Source organism: Podarcis raffonei, chromosome 2 (genome assembly GCF_027172205.1).
Source record: "Podarcis raffonei isolate rPodRaf1 chromosome 2, rPodRaf1.pri, whole genome shotgun sequence".
Taxonomy (NCBI): Eukaryota; Metazoa; Chordata; class Lepidosauria; order Squamata; family Lacertidae; genus Podarcis; species Podarcis raffonei.
The window spans coordinates 30,387,034-30,404,005 of record NC_070603.1 but is presented as its reverse complement, the minus strand read 5'-3'; the positions used below and the strand labels follow the sequence as shown (position 1 = coordinate 30,404,005).

At 43.4% G+C, this 16,972-nt stretch overlaps 1 protein-coding gene across 1 annotated transcript in view; it reads left to right on the top strand.

The window, feature by feature from the left end:
* Nucleotides 1-16,972, top strand: part of LOC128407329 (E3 ubiquitin-protein ligase RNF213-like) — a 98,028-nt gene that overhangs the window by 12,539 nt on the left and 68,517 nt on the right. Inside the window, exons 6-11 of the mRNA XM_053375552.1 lie at nt 6,205-6,380; nt 7,160-7,318; nt 8,982-9,178; nt 12,980-13,272; nt 14,938-15,194; nt 16,657-16,866. Coding sequence (XP_053231527.1) covers nt 6,205-6,380; nt 7,160-7,318; nt 8,982-9,178; nt 12,980-13,272; nt 14,938-15,194; nt 16,657-16,866 — 1,292 coding nt within the window. The remainder of the gene's footprint in view (nt 1-6,204; nt 6,381-7,159; nt 7,319-8,981; nt 9,179-12,979; nt 13,273-14,937; nt 15,195-16,656; nt 16,867-16,972) is intronic.

The window sequence follows — 16,972 nt, the reverse complement described above, 5'->3', positions numbered from 1 at the left end:
ACTCTGATCATCATCATCATCATCATCATCATCATCCTCAGTTTCCTCAGCTTTCTCAGCATGATCTGCTTTCTTCACATCACCTTCATCCTCCTCTGGGTAACTCTGGAAAATTCCCACATTTTCCCCCCACTTAGGATTGTACTCAACACTCCTTGTGAACTTTATGGATTTAGAGTTAGTCATCCATACCCTGTATGCACCTTTTTCGTACCCCATGAACAAACCATGTGCCCCACGCTTCCCAAGCTTGTTGCTTTGTGGGGTGTGTACCCACATGTCAGAACCAAAGATTCTCAAGTGCTTGACATTAGGTTTCTTACCAAACATCTTCTCATAGGGAGTGCAACCAATAGGTGATGACAGTCTGCGATTAAAACTGTAAACAAAATTCGAGAGAGCCTCCCCCCAAAACTTCTCAGGGAGGTTGGCATCATGCAACAAGGTTTTTATTCCTTGCAGCAACGTTTGATTTGCTCTCTCCGCAAGCCCATTCATCCATGGCGATCTAGGCGTTGACAAGTCATGCTGGATTCCCTTCTCAGTCAGGAAAGCTTCAAACTGCTGAGAAGTGAACTCCCCGCCTCGATCAGTAAACAGACAACCAATCCGTTTACCGTGAGCATTCTCCAACCAAGCACAGAATGCCTTGAACTTAGGAAATGCTTGCGATTTCTGCTCGAGCATAAACACATGAATGTACCTGGAAAAAGAATCAATTAGAACCATGAAGTACCTTGCTCCTCCCAAAGAGGGCGCTAGAGGGCCTACCAGGTCTGCGTGAACTAGCTGGTAGGGTTTGGAAGCCTGCCTGCTAGACTCCTTGCCTTTCGGAGCAACCTTCACCTTGTTCTCTGCACAAGATACACATTTCATGTGATATTTGCAAGGTTTGATGTCCAAACCTTCAACCAACCCAGGCATCTTGGCTAGCGCTTGCCAAGAGAGGTGACAAAACCTTCGATGTGCATCATGAATGCAACCTGCATGAAGAACCTTGTTAGTTTGTGCAACACAACAAGTATCAGCATTAGACATAGCAACACCATTGTCATCATAAGTTACACAGAACAAACCATCCATCAACTTTGCATGCCACATGTCCTCTTTGCCTTTTCTGATGACACAGATAGTCTTCTTGAAGGATACCTCAAAACCACGCCTAGTCAGCTGTGGTACACTTATCAAATTGTCCACAGCTCCTGGAACAAAAAGAACATTACTAATCGTAGTATGCAGACTTTCAAGTTTCACAGTTCCAACTCCTGTAGCTTGCAAAGTCCTTCCATCAGCCAGCTGGACCTCTCCATCTTGAGGTGTGAAGGAGACAAACAGATGGCGGTCTTTGGTGAGATGGCGCGTGGCCGCAGAGTCAACAATAAACCTGGCCTTCCCCTTCGAAGCAGATTTGCTGGCAAACAAAACCTTGTTTTCCACCAGCGTGGGCTTTTGCAGCTTGCCTTTAGCCTTTGGTGAAGCTGTGCCAGCAAACATAGCCTTGTTTTCCACTGGCGAGGGCTTTTGCAACTTGCCCCCCTGCTCCTGGCCATCAGACGTGCCTTTAGCCTTTGGTGGAGCTGTGCCAGCTAACATAGCCTTGTTTTCCACTGGCGTGGGCTGTTGCAACTTGCCCCCCTGCTCCTGGCCACCTGCAAGCATCTTGCTCTGTTTACATCTGGTCTTCCGGCCTCTGCAAAGGCTCTGACCTTGGTTCTCACGGGAAACAGAGCTCTCAGCTGCCGACTCCTTGGCTCCCCCTGGAGGCTGGAATGCTGCCTGGGATGACATCACAGTCAGCTCCCCCTGCAGCTTGCAACCGGTGCCCTCGGCATCTCTGCATTCACTCGCATTCTGGGAAACAGCCAGGACCTCCGATGCATTCAAACACTGGGCTGGGATTATTGGCTGGTGGGCCCTTTTCAAAGCATCCCACATGTCACGTGCCGTGAGATTTCCAGCAAGCGTCTTTATTTCCTCCAGAGAGACGGATAAGACAATGATATCCACGGCCTTCGAATCCTGGGCCTGCCATTTCTCTGTCCGAGGAACTGGAGTGGCCTCAAATACAGTATGCCAGACTCCAAACTGACGCAGCAAACTCTCACACCATTTAGCCCAGGTCTCATAATTGTCCCGATTTAATTTTGGGCACTCAGCAGCTTCAGAGGCTTGGAAAAACTCCATTCCACCTCTTAACGCCAGCCGTGAGTCTTCTTCACTTCAGAGACTCCTTATCTTGGCACCCATAAATCACGAAGCCTCTGGCTCGGCTCCCAGGCCAATTAGTCTTTGCCGGACATCAAAGGCCTTCTTCCGCGGCAAACAGAAAAGCCTCTGCTTTCGCTTTTCCAACATACCTTTCAGCAGTCTGTCGCTGTCTTACTCTTCTGCAAGTGCCGTGAATCTGGGCCCGAAACCTGTTGTTGGGATACTGCCAGGGAGATAAGAGTCCATTTGAGCCCCCAAGCTCGGTGCCGGACGTCAAAGACTTCTTCCGTAGTCAGGCAATATCAGCAATTCAGCGACACTAAGCCTCAGGCTTAGTGCACACTATATCAGCAGAATTCACACAGCAGGAAGTTGCACAAGCAGAGAGCAGAACATGCATATTTACAGTTTATTAGGCATTGGTCAGAACAAAGAAATCATGACCGTCTCCTCCGACTGCTCAGGCAAAACAGGCAAAAACGAAACGAACTTACAACATAAACATCCTGTGAGACAGGAACTTACGCAGGCTGTTATGCAAACATCCTGCTCCCTTTTAAGGTGGAACGGAAATATCCTAACAGAGATATCCCACCCGCCCAGTCCATGGCTTCTAAAATAACCCCTTCTGATGACTTTGTCTCGAGCATAATTTTCTCACTGGGGGCCGGGCACAAGATTAAGCTCCCCGCCCCTTTTTATATACATTTACAATTTATTAATTTTATAATAACAAAAAACCAAAAAACAAACAAACATCACAATCAAAATCATACATCTTAATTGACTTCCCTCCACTCCCCCTCCTGGCTCCATTATTTTATACTTCTTCATGGACGTCCACAAAATCTTATATTCTTAACTATCCAATTTTAAAACCTTATTCATGTTGTTACAAGTGACCTTTAAAAGTTCAACTAATGTAAAAGCCTATACTAAATATGCCTTGAATGTTTCCCCCCCCTTTTTTTTAAAAAAAGAAAACAATGTCCTTTTTCTTTCTAGGGTTTCAAATTGTCTAGTATGTCCTGCATAGTTCATTAGTTTGTTTTGCCAATCTCCTTCATCTTCTTTGGTGGTGGCTTCTTCCTTCTATAGGGATGGGCTGGTCTTGGCCTGGTGTCCATTCCCAGATGCAGGAACAAAGTCGTTTGCATGGTAAATCCATTAGGTCCTGTATCTTTCAGAATCATAGCTTCTGTTTTTTTTAAACAAAAGTCATTTTCAACATTCTCTTCAAATCTTTATGTATCACTTCCCAAGCCTTCTTAATAATTTTACATTGCCACCACATATGGTAGCCTCTCATACCTTTTACCTGCCCATCCTGCTTCATCTCCATCACTGCCAAAGCTTCCCAAATCAATTCACACAAGGTGTCATTTTTGTCATAGACCACCCTTACTTTCCCTTGCATTTTCCTCAAACCTCGTACCTCAGCCTTTCCCACGTTAGTGGTGTGTGCATTCACTTCTTTAAATTGTCCCACAGCCTCTGAAAGTAAATTAGTATTTTCCCAAACTTGAGAGGCTGCCTTATCAGCATTTTGCTTTATTTCTTTTGTCTGATCGAACAATTCTCTTTTAAATTCTAAAAGTAAGTCAAATAATTCATATTTCTCTTGTCTTACGGCTTTGCTGGTTTGTTTCAGCATTAAGATTTTTTTCTGCCAATTCTAATTTGAGATGGGGCGGCAGTTCTCTTGCTGTTTCCCAGCTTCCTTTCTAAGATTAAATTTCAAAACAAAAAGTCCTTTCCCACCAGGGAAAGTGTTATTTTGGCTTTATCAGTACTTTGTCAAGGCCGTTTCACTAGACTCAATAAAATAACCCAGTACTTCCAGCCTCTTCCTTCCCCCCCATCTACTTTGCTCACAAAAACAAATGTTAGCAGATTTAACAATTGTATACCCTCTTCTTTACATCCATTAACATCAGAGTAATTTTTAATTGTCAATACTGTATAAATAAAACTGAATTATTTGAAAATCTGATTTAGGCCACTAGTAGCAATGAATATTATAGTCCTTTTTAATAATCTTGCTTTTTAACCAGCTGTTACCTTTTAATAAAGAAAGTCCACAATTATAATTCCGTTAGGTTAGATGTCTTCAGCACTCTGAAAGCTTAAAAACTTCTTTCCCACAAGTAGCATAAATTCAGAAGTACTGAAGTACTGTTTTTGGGGGACAGGAGGCGGGCAGGTGTGGAGGATTCCCTGGTCCTGAATGGGGTAACTGTGCCCCTGAAGGACCAGGTGCGCAGCCTGCGAGTCATTTTGGACTCACAGCTGTCCATGGAGGCACAGGTCAAATCTGTGTCCAGGGCAGCTGTTTACCAGCTCCATCTGGTACGTAGGCTGAGACCCTATCTGCCTGCGGACTGTCTCGCCAGAGTGGTGCATGCTCTGGTTATCTCCTGCTTGGACTACTGCAATGCACTCTACCTTTGAAGGTGACTCGGAAACTACAACTAATCCAGAATGCGGCAGCTAGACTGGTGACTGGGGGCGGCCGCCAAGACCATATAACACCGGTCTTGAAAGACCTACATTGGCTCCCAGTACGTTTCCGAGCACAATTCAAAGTGTTGGTGCTGACCTTTAAAGCCCTAAACGGCCTCGGTCCAGTATACCTGAAGGAGCGTCTCCACCCCCATCGTTCTGCCCGGACGCTGAGGTCCAGTGCCGAGGGCCTTCTGGCGGTTCCCTCATTGCGAGAAGCAAAGCTACAGGGAACCAGGCAGAGGGCCTTCTCGGTAGTGGCGCCCGCCCTGTGGAATGCCCTTCCAGCAGATGTCAAAGCGATAAACAACTACCTGACATTCAGAAGACATCTTAAGGCAGCCCTGTTCAGGGAAGTTTTTAACGTGTGATATTTTACTGTAATTTTGGTTTCTATGGAAGCCGCCCAGAGTGGCTGGGGAGGCCCAGCCAGATGGGCGGGGTATAAATAATAAATTATTATTATTCAAAGGGTCAGTCCAATCTTTCTTCCTGAGAGGAAATTTGTGATATTCTTCCATACAATAACAGTGCAGTCCTTCTCCGGTTTAGCCTCCATTTAAAGTCAAGTTCAATTGCAACATAGGATGGATTCAAATTCAAGTCAAGTTCAATGTATTTTTTTAAAGAGAAAATCTTGAGAGCTTGGTGAAATCTTTTAATCCTTATTATTCATTAGCTAACTTATCTTCCAACGTGAACTACATCAACACTTCACTTGTATGTATTTCATGCTCATATCACCAGGAATTGGAGTGGACTTCCTTTTAACATTCCCGTTTTTTGCCAAATCAATCGGCTTCAGCCTTCTGAAAAGGTAACCGCTCATGGCTGGATTGGAGGCTTTGCTCTCTATGAAGCCACATTGGTGCCTAGCTCACTGGCACCCCCCCCCCACTCTCCGCGCCTTTCGGCACAAAGACAGGGACCGGCAGTACCGAGCAGCTGTTAGTGAGCCGCAGGAGCCCGAGACACCTCAGTGCCCCTCTTGGTGCTTTTTGGGGAGGTGCATCGCCCTTGCACTCTTCCCCTTAGGCTCCATAGGGCCAAATCTGACAGGAGCTGTCATATTCACGGTCCACTCACCATCTTGCGGAAACTTCTAAAATAACCCTTTCTGATGACCTGTCTCAAGCATAATTTTCTCCTTGGGAGCCGGGCACAAGATTAAGCTCCCCCCCCCCTTTTCAAGCCACAAGGGACCAGTACAGTGGTACCTTGGGTTAAGTACTTAATTCGTTTTGGAGGTCCTTTCTTAACCTGAAACTGTTCTTAACCTGAAGCACCACTTTAGTTAATGGGGCCTCCTGCTGTCGCCGTGCCACCGGAGCACGATTTCTGTTCTCATCCTGAAGCAAAGTTCTTAACCTGAAGCACAATTTCTGGGTTAGCGGAGTATGTAACCTGAAGCGTATGTAACCTGAAGCGTATGTAACCCGAGGTACCACTGTACATTTTTTCAAACATTTTGAATCACATGTGCCTATGTTACAGAAAGCCAAGTTGGAAGAACAGACTAAAGCGGGAAATGTCTGCAAAAAACCAGAAGAAGCAACAACTCCATCAGAAGGGTCTGAGAAGGGAAAGACTTCTGCTGCTACGAATCAAAAGAAGCAACAGAAAGATGAAAAGACTAAGAAGCAGCAGGCAAACCAGGAAGTCAAGCAGAGGTATAGCGCATTTGTGTTTATTTCAAAAGTGGTATTAAATTTGAATTGGCCAGTAGCAGTTGTTGCATAGTTCTGATCTGAAAGGTTAGAAACACAAAGCTTTACTAAATCTGAAATTACCACAAATACTCATCTATCACGCTTCACTATGTAGTGTTTATAGATCTTCCCAGTGCCACCAACATCTCATGAGCACCATTTCTAAAATACTATGATTTCTGTAAAGGTTTGGAATAAGGTTAAATCTGCCTCTCCACACCCTCAACATGCCCTGGAACATGCGCCCCCCCCCCCAGGACTAAAAGCCTCAGTTCAGCTGGCTGAGCCAGGATGGAGGACTTGCCTAGAATATCTCTGGCTAAGCCAGCATGAAAGCCTTCAGTTGGTGTAGGAGATTGCCTGTTCCAAACATTGCTCATCCTAGTGGATCTTGGGTTTGGATTGCTCCCTTAATTAAATTGGTGACAGCCACAGCTTCTCTTGAGGTTGTACCATGCCAGTCCAGGCGTAGCTTGCTGGTTTAAACCTTGCTGGTTTAAAGTCTTTGCATCTTATTTGGGCAGAAGTCTGTCGGCTTATGTACTGCTACACATAATTTTATTCATACAGTGATACTTTGTGTCTCTTCTTGGTCGTTTTCTCCCTCTCCTCTCCTCTAACATATGGAGTTGTGGTGTGGACTCTTCAACGCCATGGAACCATTTTCTGTTCTGATACATTGTAGTCCATAAATTCACCAAAATATGTTATACTGACCATTGTTTTCTTCACTGTTGCAGCCATGTGAGTTCTGATGAAGGAGTTACAGTATATTTTCATGCTATACTTTCCAAGGACTTCAAGTTGGATCCTGGGAAGCACAAAGTTTTTGTCAGGGCACAAGGCATATCTGGCTATGTTAACTGGAAGGAAAATGTCTGTGAGATGACTTTCACAAAGTGAGTACAATTTTGTGCATTCATGCAAGCTTTGGAATGGATTCATGGGCCATAAAGAATATTGCTATATGTAGAAGTGCTAGATGATGGTAACAAATAATAAGATCTGGCAAGGTATTTAGTCTCCCCTTTGATTTTTTCAGTACCTCTGTCCTAGCATTCTTGCTTTATCTTTTTCCAACTGTGGTTACTAATTTCCCCCCTAGTTCAGATAAGGCAGTTTTCATTAACCACGCTGATTGGGAACAGATGTCTACTTTTAAACATGTCTCCAATTAAGCATGATGACCAGAGGAGAAAGATATTACAGAAAGAAGAAACGTCATTTTTATTCTCTCATTAGCAAGGTGAAACTGTAAAACTCCTTCCTATTTTTATTATTGCCAGGAGGTATGATGTTACATTTATAGTACTGAAATGTTTTTTTAAATAAATGCAGCAGCATACAAATGTTGTTGTTATCCTTGTTACTGTGAAGTGGTAGTTGTGACTCTTTTTTAAAAAACGTTTTGCTGTTCTCCTTGTTGTAAGCCATTCTGAGCACTATTTTTCTGTGTGTGTGTGTGTGTGTGTGTGTGTGTGTGTGTGTGTGTAAAGTTTGCATGATGATAAAGACTCTCCTCCCTGGAAGAGATGGGAGTGGTTGTGGGCGGGAGCCCGAGCTCCGCCCCTGGCCGGGGGCCTTAGCCCCCGCCCCTCCTCACCTGGCTGGCGCCCACGCCCACCGGAGGCAGCCAACCAGGTGTCTCCGGGGGGCGTGTTTAGCAGCTTAATGCTGCGGCTCCAGCTCCGCCTCCTCCTCAGTCGTCATCGTCCCACAGCGAGTCAGCGGGAGGCCATGGCACGACCCTCGGTGACATCAGGGGTGAGCCTATAGTTGGATTAGCATCAACAGGCTCCACCTACTGTTGAATAAACCCACCTCCTATAGTCATCCAATGCCTAAGCCAATACCTTTTCACTGCTGTAATCAATAAAGTTGTGGCCTTTTCTTGCCCATTAACCTTATATCACGTGTCCTTGTGTGTTTATTTCACATAGCGGGGGTCGGGCCCTCGATCCACAATGAAGTATTGTAACTGGATGTATCTCTGGGGTGGAGGCAAACCCTGTAATATGGAGTGATGTGGCCAATACTTGATCAACTGTAAGGGAGAATAATGTGTCTCTGTGTGAACTCTCATACATCTCCTCTAGGAATCCCTTCCTTTATATGCACATCAACATGCTATGTAGGCTACTGAAGTCTTGCCCTCTAGCTACTATTGCAATAATAGCAATAATAGCTATTATTCTTTTGTAGATTGTGCCACTATTAACCTCTTGAGAGTAGAATACCATGTATAAATAGGGGCCAGTGTTTAGAATAGTATCATTCAACATGGGGGGAAAGTGGTGAGTTGTGTGTGTGTGTGTGTGTGTGTGTGTGTCTGTCTGTCTGTCTGTCTGTCTGTGTGTATGTGTCTTCTTAATTTAGTATGTATGCATATCTGATCTAGCAACACTTTATTCCAGGTCATTATGTTTTAAGGCATATAACTATATATTAAATAGTAAATATTTGGAGACCTCTCCTTCCATAAAAGTTAGTTGAAAAAGTTTTGCCTATTGTCATGCTTTACTGCTAAGATGTACATTTGTGTTTTGTTTTTTAAAATACTAGGGATCTTGGTGAGCATGGTCACCTAATGGAAGGCTGTGTAACTCTTCATAAGAATAATATCCGAAAACCAATTCCCTATAAATACTATGTTGCACGTGGGAAGGACGGAGAGTGGGAATTCATTTACAAACTTTGTCCTAAAGGAATGATTGTAAATCGTTTTTTGTTTATAGAGTCAGCATTACTATATGGCCCAGGTAAGGAACTATCTCTGCCGTATGATTGTCGTTTTGGTAATACTTTATAAACAGGGTTTGTGTAGTCCCCAAGAAAACAGAAATGGTATATAAAACATTTCTCCATGGAAGTTTCCAAAGTTCTGGAACAAGTGCTAGACGTAGAACAGAGTCCAAGTAGCTAGAAGGAAGGTATAGATGACAGTATCATAGATGAGAGAAGGGCCAATATTGGAGGGCTGCTTGAACACCGCTTCATTTCTCAGGCCAGCATCTGGGGTCGCAGACCATCATTAAGAAGCCTAATAGGAGCTAGTGATTTTGACTGCTGTACTACTGCGTTGCCCAGCCTGTAGCCCCCCAGATGCTATTGGACTGCAGTTCCCATCAGTCCCACCAAGCGTGGTCAGGGATGATAGGGGTTGTAACCCAAAGTATTCAGATGCTACTAAGTTGGGCTGCTGTAGTATGATCTAGCCTCCTGATTTGGCAGTAGACATTATTTCTCTCTGTGGGGGTAATGTTTCCTGCCAAACTGAGATATAAAACTCCCCATTTGCTTGGGGAAGAACTTTCCAATGAATATGGCTATTAATTAAATGAACATGGAAGCAGTGGAATTCAGAAAGCACCTCCGTGGAAGTCAATGGAAATATGTATTTGTTCATGCTACTTAGCAGTTGCTGAAATCATCTGAAGGCAATGTCCTTTACATCAAATTTCATGTATTGAACTTCAAATGGTCTTTAGACCATTATAAAATAGCAAACAAACATTCCTACTTACGGAATATTTAGGGAGAAGAAAGCAATTATAATTGGGCTAGCCATTAGGATTACGCAGTAATGTAAGGGGACTTTATATATGCTTGGTACATACATTGCAAAAGTCTACAGCTTCATAATTTGGGTAATTGTTTCTCCATTACTTCAGTTATCAAGAAACCCCTTTTACTTTATTTAGTGTCTTTACATCATGATCCTATGTATGTTTACTCAGAAGTAAGCAATACAGAGCTTAATTGCGTTTAATTCCAAGGAACTGTGCATAGGATGCACAATTTTTCTTAAACTGATACTTCTTAAACTCCCCCAGTAGCGGTAGATGCAGCCTTCTTCCATGCTAAGTGGGAGACATGGGGGAAGACCAGGAATAGCTATTGCACAGAGACTTGGAAGAGCTAGCTAAATGAAAACCATGCACATTTTGTCACACAAAGTCTTAATTTCTCTTCTGTAAACACATAGATGTTCAAATTATGATTGGATTGAGTGGAAATAAATTTCCATCATCATAAAGGCCTGCAGTATTTGCAAGTATCCAGAGGTGGGGCTGCATTGCTGACCTACAGGTGAAACTCGAAAAATTAGACTATCGTGGAAAAATTCATTTATTTCAGTAATTCAACTTAAAAGGTGAAACTAATATATGAGATTGACTCATGACATGCAAAGTGAGATATGCTTCTACTTCTCAGAGGTCCAACCTTGCTCGATTTGCAATCCTTGTTTTGCTGATTTTCTTGAATATTCTAATTTTCTGAGATTGTTAATTTGGGGTTTTCATAAGCTGTATGCCATGATCATCTCAATGATAACAAATCAGGGCTTGACATATCTCGCTTTGCATGTCACGAGTCTATCTCATATATTAGTTTCACCTTTCAAGTTGAATTACGGAAATAAAGGAACTTTCCCCCGATATTCTAATTTTTCGAGTTTCACCTGTAACTTCCCAACTCCCTCCATCGCTGCTGGTTATTGAAGGGGGGGGAGCAAGGGAGCTCAGTGCGGGCACAATACAGAGCCAATCCATCACTCCACCACTGTGCAGATTCCCCCCTGCCCTTCCCCTCTCGATAATCCGTAGTGGTGTGTGGCATTGGGGTACCAGGTCAACAATACAGCCCCACCAGCCATTACTGCAAGTATGTGAACCAGGTGTAGACAAAGAATCTAATATCCATTCCTTCCACCAGAAGGTGCTTTATTCACTGCCTTCATGTTTTTTCTCTTGATGTGTGCATTGTGGTATGAATGTAGATGGCAGTGGCAGGGTGGAAAAGAGAGAAACACTCGGCATTAATGCAACCTACTTGCCTAACCATTCTGCAAACAATCCATGCAGCACTTGTTTACCTTCTGTGAATCTGCCAGTTAGCTGAAAAAGGAACACTTGAGGCTTTCCCTCCAAAGGCTCTGCTTTGCAGGCAGAACAATTTGCATAGTGTTAACTGTGGCTAGCAGACTAGTGCCAGCAGGAGGGAGAGTGGAAGTGAGCCACACAATGGGGACTCGATATGTCTTGATGTCCAAATATCACAGGAGAGGATGGAGGATGGCAAATGTACATTGATACATAAAGGGAAAGGAAGGTACCCAGTCCTCCTGCTGCTCCTTCATTTGTCCTAACACACAGGAGTAATTATTATTAGTATTATTTATTCATACATCGCCCATCTGGCTGGGTTTCCCCAGCCACTCTGGGTGGCTTCTAACAGAATATTAAAAACACGATAAAACATCAAACATTAAAAACTTCCCTAAACAGGACTGCCTTCAGATGTCTTCTAAAAGTAAGACAGTTGTTTATTTCCTTGACATCTGATGGGAGGGTGTTCCACAGGGCAGGTGCCACTAACAAGAAGGCCCTCTGCCTGGTTCCCTGTAACCTCGCAGTGAGGGAACCACCAGACGGCCCTCGGAGCTGGACCTCAGTGTGTGGGCTGAACGATGGGACTGGAGACAGTTCTTCAGGTATACTGGGCCGAGGCAGTTTAGGGCTTTAAAGGTCAGAACCAACACTTTGGATTGTGCTCAGAAACGTACTGAGAGCCAATGTAGGTCTTTCAGGACTGGTTTTATATTGTCTCGGTGGCCACTCCCAGTCACCAGTCTAGCTTCCGCATTCTGGATTTATTGTAGTTTCCGGGTCTCCTCCAAAGGTAGCCTCATGTAGAACACATTGCAGTAGTCCAAGCGGGAGATAACTAGAGCATGCACCACTCTAGTGAAACAGTCTGTGGGCAGGTAGGGTCTCAACCTGCGTACCAGATGGAGCTGGTAGATAGCTGTCCTGGACACAGAATTGACCTGCACTTCCATGAGCAGCTGTGAGTCCAAAATGACTCCCAGGCTGTGCACCTGCTCCTTCAGGGGCACAGTTGCCCCATTCAGGACCAGGGAGTCCCCCACACCTGCCTGCTGCCACCCCCCAAAAACAGTACTTCTGTCGTGTCAGGATTCAACCTCAATTTGTTAGCTGCCATCCATCCTCCAACCACCTCCAGACACTCACACAGGACATTCACCTCCTTCACTGGGTCTGATTTAAAAGAGAGGTAGAGCTGGGTGGTATCCACATACTGATGAACACCCAACCCAAACCCCCTGATAATCTCTCCCAGCAGCTTCATGTAGATGTTAAAAAGCATGGGGGAGAGGACAGAACCCTGAGGCACCCCACAAATGAGAGCCCAGGGGTCTGAACACTCATCCCGTAACACTACTTTCTGAACACGGCCCAGGAGGAAGGAGTGAAACCACTGTATAACAGTGCCCACAGGTCCCTCCCAGGAGGGAAATAACATCTATTTTTCTTCAAGAGTTTGCCCATGGCAGAAAGGAGCTGTGTGGTTTTTCTCCTCCAGGTTGGGGTTTTGCAACAGACACCAGCAATTAGTGAAAGAGATTTCCATATGTTCAAGGGGAGGGAAGAGGGTATTTGCCAGAGGGATGACCTTTTTTTGCTATGGGCCTGTAGGCGCCTGTATTTATTGAAACCTGATCTTGTGTTAATGAAACCTAAAATATTTTTTAACAGATTGGCATCAGTATGACGATATAGTATGTGTTAAACCACCTGACACTTTCTGGAATACTATTAAGAACAGCATTCCTGGGTTTAAAAATACAGAGAAAGAGGTTGTGAAAGGAAAACAAATAGCAGCAAAGGTGATGCTAGAAAGTCTCTTCAGTATATTGAACACTTGGACTCCTCTCAATGTCAGCAGCTTCATCCATCAGTTCCATCAGTTTTGTTGTGTGAATTGGAAACCAATGGTATATGAGGACAAGCCAAAGGAATGGACTGATTTACAGTTTGGAGAAAAAGAGGTATTGTAAATCAAAGTTGCAATTATCTAGAACAAGATTTTCTACATTCTGAGGTACCATATGTTTAAATGAAATTTCAGGCTTTTTCAGTAGTGTTTCAAATATATGCAAGCACCCTGTTCAGCCGCTGCCTCACCCTGTTCTGCCCCTTTTTGTGACTTTTTGGGTCACTTCTGTGTAAGGCGCAATGTGGGTATACACAGTTGCACACACTGAACACATTAATACAAAGTTGCCTGTAATAAATCTGATGGATCTATAACATTTTGTGCAGCCTTTGCAGAGCTAGAGGGACAATACTCTTAGGTAGCTGCTGACACAGCCCCGGACTAATTGCTGCTACCTTCACTTGGAATGCACTGGCAGAGAAGGTACTCAGTGGCATTGTGGCACCTAGGGCATGCAAGCACGCATGTGTGTGCCATCAACAGAACCCACCTCACTAGGTCAGCCCATGGTGCCAATGCCCCTGGGTGCATGGGATGCAGAGGATTCATGAAGCCTGCACGCCAGCTCAGCTAGTGCCAAGCTGGACCACGCTGCGCCCCTGCCTGCCTGCCTGCCTACCTGATGCAGCCCTTGGTAGGCAAACCCCCCCCCCAACACTGGGCCATTCAGCAAGGGAGCTGGGGAGGCGGCAGCAGGGCCAGGCTGAGTGAGAGGGCTCAGAGACCCCCACCAGCAGGCAGGGCAGGACGGGGATCCCTGCATGGGGGCACCTGGCTCATACTCCCTAAAAAGCATGGGCCTGGGGCTATGGCCCCTCCACATACCCCCACGCTACACCCTAGGTACACTGCTGGCTCTGTTCTTTTTCAGCTGGCATATTATTTATGCTGGGCACTGAGAAGGTTCCTTGGTACTAAGCATAAAGAATGGACACATCACATCTGTAAATGTCACTGTTTTCTGTATAGAGGAGAATAATTATTTTGGAATGTGCTATTGGACATAGTATTTTCATTGATGCTGGCCATAAGCCATAGTTAGTCAAATCATGCGTGGTAGTGCAGGGAGTATAAGTATTCCTCACTTTGCTCCTCCTTTTCTAGAGTGGGGAAACAAGTCAGCCACTCCATTGTTTAGCTTTGTGGCAAATCGGCAGTTATGGTTCAGTTGTGTGAAGCAAATCATGAGTGCTGGTTCACATGTAATGCCAAGGTAGCTACTCCATGGTTTGTTTACCCAACTCTAGAGAGGGACAAAGTGGGAACTTCTTGAGCTGCATGCACTTGTGCACAGGTTTGCTTGCTTGCTTATTTATTTATTTATTTGCTAGACTTTTATAAACTGCGTAATATTTTAAAACGTCTCTTAGGTGGTGTATGTTTTAATGATCTTTAATATTGTACAACAATGAAACAGTAGTGTAAAAACTTCCAAAATACATATAAAAAAATAAAACTGGAATTCATCTAGTTCAGGTGCATAAAACTGGTTCCAGACTTATGGGTCATGGAAAGCCTGGGCAGATATGTCCTTTAAAGACACTGGAAGCAACTAATGGTTTCTGTTTTATGTATGGCATTAGCCCTGATTTGTGGCCAGAATTCTGTGCCAATCTAACCATTTAATGATAATCTGAGTAAGCATTTCAGATTAAGTAATTGTCTTCTAAAGAAAATAGGTGGAGTTGGTTTTTATTGCTTTCATCCTTTTCTCTAGATCAAGCAGTTAATTCTCAATTATTTAAGAGAAACAGCCCATCCCCTCCTTAATCAGAACAATGCAAGCTGTCCATCTTGGAACAAGACAAAGAAAAATAAGCTGGGCCTGGCAGTGATCATTCTTGTACTAGGAGAATATTATATACTTCCAACATCAAAAGAAGATCTGGTGCAGTTATGTAGCCTTCTTTGTTTGGAGAAACCACCAGCAGATGAAGCAAAATCTTTCAAAGAACTGTTTCCACATGAGCTACGGTATGTAATTTTGGATTTGAAAATTCAGGTTTAGTGTTAATTAAATGACTAGTGTTTCAAGTTTGTGACATTGTTTTAGCAGTTCACTGATATGCAAAACTTCAACAGGCTCATAATTCTATACTTTAGGAGGAATTAAGTGTCATTCAATTATAATTTTTCTATCAGCACAAGCATTTTTGATTGACAAATAAAACAACCCTTGGGAGTAAGAGGGGAGAAATTTCCATTGTGCTAGTAGGAGCTATATCTCCATAAAGATGCACTTGTTGATTTTTTTGCCTCCTAGAACAGGGTATGTCATTTTAGGGGGTGCAATTTAACCTTTGCAAATTTCTTCAGTGAGCAGTCTTTAACAGGGGTCAGCAAACTTTATCAGCAGGGGGCCAGTCCACTGTCCCTCAGACCTTGTGGGGGGCCGGACTATATTTTTTTGGGGAAATATGAACGAATTCCTATGCCCCACAAATAACCCATAGATGCATTTTAAATAAAAGGACACATTCTACTCATGTAAAAACACGCGGATTCCCGGACTGTCTGCGGGCCAGATTTAGAAGGCGATTGGGCCGAATCTGGCCCCCGGGCCTTAGTTTACCTATCCATACTTTAAAATATGTTTTTTTGGTGTGAGGAATTCAACTGAGCTATTTTTGTGATGGGACACCATTTAGCTTGGTAAGTATATTAAATGAAGAAACACAGAAACTGCTTTTGGAAAACCAAGGAATTTCAGTTTTGCTTTCTGAAAACATCACGTAAAACTAAATAATATTAATATATAATACTTGACAATCAATTCTAATGATTTGTGTGCAATTTTACTCATACTATACTATATTAAAATAGCTTTTGAATTCTGAACTTTTTAGTACTCCTCATTTTGTAATTTGTAAGTTGAAATATTCAGCATGCCGTACTCCTAGAGAAAAAGTAGTAACTTTATGAGACACAACAGAAAAATTTAATTTGACTCGTTTTTTTGTGTGCAATTTTAAAGATAGCTGGCTTGGTTCTGCTACTGGCAGAAGTGGAAGAGATGATTTTGCTGATTCCCTTTGGATGTTTCCTTCCTGTAAAATGTGCCTTGGAGATTGGCAAAAAAGTATCCAAGCCTTTTTCTACTGGGGACCTCCATTGCATTGGATTTGTTGCAGTTGCAAAAGAGACACTTTCAATCCAAGCCCATTGTTCTGGCCTTAACAGCTCCTGTGCCTCATTCAGAATGCAGCAGAAATACAACAAAACCAGAAATTAATTTGGGGCAACTATGTTATTACCTTTCTGTTGCAATGGTCTATGTATTTCTATATCAGAAATGCAGAAGTACATATTGTAGAGAGCACCCTATGCAGAGAACCACAAAGCCTTTGGTTTCATGCACAAGTACTTTTAATGCAGGTTTTGTTTATTTAGAAAAAATCCTTTACTGGTAGGCGTTAGTTTCTTATTTCTCTTTCAGTGTGGAACAATATTTGAAGAGGTTTTGCAATCATTGTATCGAAGAAAAAATTAATGAGTGGCTGTGGACAATCCCAGCTTTTCATCTATTTACTGCTTCTGTTGATCTTGAGCATGTTCCTGTGAATACTCTGCTTGACTCTGAAGAGAAGTGTGCAGGGCTGGAAGGTCTTGGATTTGTTGAATGCAGGAATAAACAGGAACATAAAAAGTAAGTTTTTAATGTATTTGTTACTTTATTTCATTCTGAAATTATCAGTAGTCACATTCACTTACTGCACTGAAAAGTGGCATGATTTGAACAAGCCTCCTGTCCT